Source organism: Ichthyophthirius multifiliis (assembly GCF_000220395.1).
Source record: "Ichthyophthirius multifiliis unplaced genomic scaffold scaff_1120509250756, whole genome shotgun sequence".
In the NCBI taxonomy this organism is placed as follows: domain Eukaryota; phylum Ciliophora; class Oligohymenophorea; order Hymenostomatida; genus Ichthyophthirius; species Ichthyophthirius multifiliis.
Genome location: NW_004086480.1, coordinates 1,229 through 6,804, shown reverse-complemented (window position 1 = coordinate 6,804; position 5,576 = coordinate 1,229). Strand labels below are relative to the sequence as shown.

Here is a 5,576-nt window from a genome sequence, read left to right as displayed (position 1 = left end):
ATAAGATTAATAAGAATAATAAGAATAATAAGAATAATAAGAATAATAAGAATAATAAGAATAATAAGAAAAATAAGTATACAAAAAAAATACGAAGAATAAGAATAATAAGAAAAAATAGAATTAGACTGTTAAGAATAAAATGGATAAAAAGAAAAATATGAAGAAAAAAAATAATAAAATAAAATATTATTAAGAATAATTTGAATAATAAGAATAATAAGAAAAGAAAATAAGATTAATAAGAATAATATGAATAATAAAAATAATAATTATAAGAATAAATAAATATATAAGAAATATAAGAATAATAAAATTAAAAGAAAATCAGAATAATAACAATAATAAATATTGTAAGAGATATTAAAATTATAAAAAATAAATGATTAATAAAAATAAAATTAAGAAGATTAAAAAGAAATAAAAGAAAAATTATAATAATAAGAATAATACAATTAATATAATTAATAAGAATAATTAGAAGAACAAAAATAATAAGAATATGAATTATAAAAATAAAAGGAATAAGAATAAGAATAAAATGAATAAGAAAATATATAATAAAAATAAGAATTATAAAGATAAAAAGAAAAATAAGAATAATAAGAATAATAAGAATAATAGAAATAAAAAAAAATAAAAGAATAATAAGAATAGTAAAAAAATTAATAATAAGAATAATAAGAATAATAAGAATAATAAAATAAGAATAAAAAAAATTATAAATATAAAAAGAATAGTAAGAATAAAAAATATAAAAAGAATTATTAGAACAATAAGAAAAATAATATTCATAAGAAAAATAATAATAAAAATAAATATAATAATAATAATAATAATAATAATAATAATAATAATAAAATGATTTATTTATTCTAGATTAATAATAAATAAATTAGTAATTAATTTAAGAATAATAATAATAATTTGATGATATTTGGGGTACTTTAATTTAAGTAAACAATGATTAATAAGAAGAACCTTATTCTATTAATGATTTGGAATTTAATAAATTTTAAAATTTAGAAAATATGAACGATAATGATGAAAAAAACAGTGAATAATATTAAGTAAATGAATGGCACAACGATGAAAATCAATTTTAAAATTTTGAAAATTTTAACGATTTTAGTGAATAAAATAGTGAATAAAATAATGAAGAAAATAATTAATAAAGAAGATTAATTTCGGAAGATTTTGATTATATTTTTTAAGGAAATAACGCATAATAAGATAATAATATATAATAAAATTAGAATAATTATTAAATTTAATAACAATAAGTTTATTCAGTTGAAGAAGACTTAATTTGAATTAAAAAAAAAAAAAAAATTTAAATTACATAAAACACATAAAAAATAAAAATAAATTTATTTTATTAAATATATTATTATTTAAGCTTTTTTTTAAAAAAATTTTGTTGTAATCATTATTAATATATAACTTATTTAAAGTTATTTTATTCTTTTAATTTCATCATCATTCCTTATTATTATTTATTTTTTTATAAAAAAATAAATATATTTTTTTACTTTTTTCACGCAAAGAAGTAAGTAAGTCTTTTTCATCTTTTTCAGTTTCTTAATTGGCTTTTTTCAAAGTTAATTTAAGTTTTTATAAAAATTCACTTTTATGTTAAATAAGATTTTAGTCTTCAATCCTATTTTTTAATTATTTAAATTGAATATATATATAAATAATTATTAAAAATAAATATTTTTGTTTTTTAAAAAATAAATAAATTAAAAGGATATCTATTATATTTAAATACTTAAAAATTTAAATAAAAAATATTCAAATCTATTAAAATAATATAATATATGTAATATATTTTATATTTATAAATAAATAATAAATATTAACTTAAATTCTTTATTAGAAGAGTTTTCTTATTATTATTATTCAATATCTTAAAAGTCTTCTTTATTTTTATAAAAACCTTATTAAAAATTATTACTTTCTGGAAATTATTAACTTTATAATAATTATTATTTTTCTTAAGTTTGTTCTTCCTATATTTTTTATTCTTAAAATTTATAATCTTTTATTTTTAGATATTTACATTTAATTATAATAATTCTTTTTTTATTCATAAATTTTATCAACCTTTTATTAATTTTTTTCTCGAATTTTTATTTTTCATAATAATCTTAAATGTGATAATGATGATCTTTATATATAAATATATATATATATATATATATATATATATATATTATCTTAAAAATAAATAATAATAATAATTTAACTTGGATATTTCTTATTTTCTTAACTATTTCTTTTAGATATATTTCTATCTTTTATATCTCTACTACTACTTCTACTTCTACTTTTACTACTATAACCAGTTGACTTGTCTTAATATTTATGTTTATGATAATGATTTTTATATCTACTATTAGAATATTTATCATTTGTACTTTTATCTGTTTTTTAATAATATTAATTTTTTTTTTCATAATATTTTCCATTTTTTTCATATTATTTTTCATGTTTTTCAAAATTCTTATAAGAAATAGAAGATTTATGTGAATATTCTTATTACTTATCTTAAAAATTATGATATTTAAAATTATTTTACTTAATTTCATGATTTTTTTAAAAATCTGAACTTCCACTTCTTCTATTTTTTTATTTTTGAATTTTCCTCAATTTTTAATCAATCAAAAATTACAAATCATTAAATAAAACCTTATTTCCTTTCTTAATTTAATTAAAAATAAAGAAAATTTTACCAGAACCAAGTAACATATTGTCATAAGAACACTCCAAAATTGTCCACCAAGCAATTTTAGGCATTTACAAATTCAATAGTCTAAACGCTGAATAAATACATGCTGCAATGATATTCTAAATAGGCAAATATAAACATATATTACTCTTAAAAGAATCATTTAGAAAATAAAAAGCACACCTACTCAATTCTTAAAAATTATTATTATTAATTTGTTAATTATTTTTGAACAAATTTATATAACTATACATCAACCTATGTGGATTATTTTCATTAAAATAATGTACTTCAAAACCTAATACTTTTAATATATTAAATTCAGACTATATTATTAATTATTCCAAAGATTTTTAATTTTTAAAATTTTCAAAAATTTATTCTTTCTATATATTTAATATTAATATTAATATTAATATTAATATTAATATATATATATATATATATAATTTATATATTTATATATTTATATATATATATGAATATATTTTAATTTTTTTGTTATATAGTTTTATATATATTAAAAAAGAAATATTTTAAATATATAATTTTAATATTTTATTATATCAATATTTAATTATTTCTTATTTATAATACTTTAAAAATTTCAGAAAATACATGACTTATTTCACATGCTGTTTTTAAAGTTTCTTAAATTTTACAACTTAAAAATACACATCCAGGAATTATATCAATTAATTTGGTATATAAAAATGACTAACTTTATATTTTTTATTAAATAAAATTTAGTATATAAAATTATAAAATATATATATATTAATAAATAAAAATACATATTTTTATAGGTTTATTATTTTTCTTTATTTAATATAAAATATATAAATAATATTTTTATTACCAATAATAATATCTATGAAATAATATTTAAGCTGTATGACATGTTTATATAGGCAATTATAACATTTTACAAGCTTGTTCTATTAACGTTGCCCCGAAATATTAGAATTGCGAGTATTATTCGCTTGTAAATCCTTCTTTATGTACTCTTGTTTGCTGGTCGAATGGAATATATATATTTGTTTACTATTTAGATAAGATTATATTCAAATTTTAAATATTATCATCTTGTGATATCTGTAGAATTTATTATTATAAAAATTAAAAATGATATTTTTTCTTAAAATTTTCTTAATTTATTCCTATTTAATTTTCATATTTTTTAAATTGCATTTTTTTTTATAATATTGCTTAATATTTTTTTCTCCTTATTATTATTAAAAAATAATTTCTTTAATTATATATATTAATAATATATAAAAAAAAAATTAAATATATATAAAAAAAAATATAATTTATTATATATAGTAATTTTAATAAAATCTCTAAAATTTGACATATAATATTTAAATAAATTATATAAATTTTAACTAAAATGGTAATTCAAATTAGATTTAATATAAATAAAAATATTAAATAAATAATTATAAATTTTAAATTATATAAATATATAAAAATAAATAAATAAATACTATAAAAATTTTTATATATAATATTTATAAAATCTTAATAACATAAACTTGTTATATATTTTATTTAGTAAAAATATATATATAATTAAATAATTATTCTTAATAATAACCATATATATTAAAAAAATTTATATAAATATAAAATGATAAAAAATTAAATTTTATATATTTAATATAAATTTTTAATTTTATATAATAAGTTTATTTTATAATTAAATTTAATTTAAATAAATAAATTATTCTATATTAATTTTTTCAAAAAAAATTTATCTGAGTTAATAAAATAGTTGCATATGATTAATTATATATAATAATTATATTATAAATATATTATATTTATTAATAAAATAATATTAATATACAATTATAAATATTAATAAATACAAATATTATTATTAATTATTTATTTTTACTAAAGAATAAAATTATTAATAAATATAATAATAATAATGATATTAATATATTTAATTTTAATTATTTTTTAAATCTTTTTTAAAAGTCAAATACTATATTTTTCATTTTTATTTTAAAATAATTATAAATTAAATTTGTGTATTTTTAATACATAAATAATCAATAATAAATTCATTAATTTTATATATATTAATTTATTATAATATATTGTCATCTAATTTTTTAAAAATGAATGAATTTTACTTTTAATTTAATAAAATTATGAATGAAAATTGTTAATATATATATATAAAAATATTGAATAAAATATTATTGTTAATTTTAATCCACAATTTATTTTTGAAAAAATGAAATCATTATTTTTATAAATTATAAAAACTATTTAATATTTTTTATATAAAAATAGCTTTAATTATTATTAATATTTAATTTATTAACATAAACAATATGATTATCTATATTTTATTTTGCATATATAACTATATTTCTAATAATATTTTTTATTCATTATCTAAATAAACATATAATTATCATTTAATAAAAATAATTTTAATTAAACCTATCACCTTTAAAATTTTAATAAACGCAAACATATAATTATAAATTAACAAAATATTCTATAAATAAAAAATTTCTTCAAATTATATAGTGTAATAATTTTTCATAATATTTCAAGTTAAATGTATATGTTTTTATAAAATAAAAAAAAATTATAATATTGATATTTAATTGAAAAAAGATAATATTGCACAATGTGACATTTTTGAGACATAAAACGACTTATAAACAATAAAAAATATCTCTACATATTAAAAATTAAATTATTTTACTATATTTAAATTGATTTAGAATTTAAATAATTTTGATTTTTATTCTTAAATAAAAAAATAAGAACTATAAAATCTATATAAATAATTATATATATAAATATATATTTTTAT

General features: G+C 11.9%; 1 protein-coding gene across 1 annotated transcript, besides 22 other annotated features; it reads right to left on the bottom strand. All coding sequences in view use genetic code 6, as the record gives it.

The window, feature by feature from the left end:
• Positions 1 to 860: a microsatellite.
• Positions 591 to 731: a microsatellite.
• Positions 861 to 1,132: 272 nt separating the features above from the next.
• Positions 1,133 to 1,176: a microsatellite.
• Positions 1,177 to 2,106: 930 nt separating this feature from the next.
• IMG5_093800 (hypothetical protein) lies at positions 2,107 to 3,833 on the bottom strand (the record flags this gene model as incomplete). Its single annotated transcript, XM_004035607.1, has 4 exons — positions 2,107 to 2,170; positions 2,250 to 3,117; positions 3,329 to 3,452; positions 3,591 to 3,833. Coding segments are annotated over 4 exons (1,298 nt in total), but the record flags the coding sequence as incomplete, so codon positions are not given.
• Positions 2,174 to 2,216: a microsatellite.
• Positions 2,450 to 2,500: a microsatellite.
• Positions 3,126 to 3,162: a microsatellite.
• Positions 3,159 to 3,211: a microsatellite.
• Positions 3,262 to 3,314: a microsatellite.
• Positions 3,834 to 3,994: 161 nt separating the features above from the next.
• Positions 3,995 to 4,054: a microsatellite.
• Positions 4,002 to 4,056: a microsatellite.
• An 88-nt stretch (positions 4,057 to 4,144) lies between these two features.
• Positions 4,145 to 4,217: a microsatellite.
• Positions 4,147 to 4,227: a microsatellite.
• Positions 4,153 to 4,253: a microsatellite.
• Positions 4,184 to 4,230: a microsatellite.
• A 123-nt stretch (positions 4,254 to 4,376) lies between the features above and the next one.
• Positions 4,377 to 4,417: a microsatellite.
• Positions 4,418 to 4,517: 100 nt separating this feature from the next.
• Positions 4,518 to 4,575: a microsatellite.
• Positions 4,520 to 4,558: a microsatellite.
• Positions 4,570 to 4,621: a microsatellite.
• Positions 4,622 to 5,233: 612 nt separating this feature from the next.
• Positions 5,234 to 5,271: a microsatellite.
• Positions 5,272 to 5,555: 284 nt separating this feature from the next.
• Positions 5,556 to 5,576: part of a microsatellite that runs on past the window's edge.
• Positions 5,563 to 5,576: part of a microsatellite that runs on past the window's edge.
• Positions 5,564 to 5,576: part of a microsatellite that runs on past the window's edge.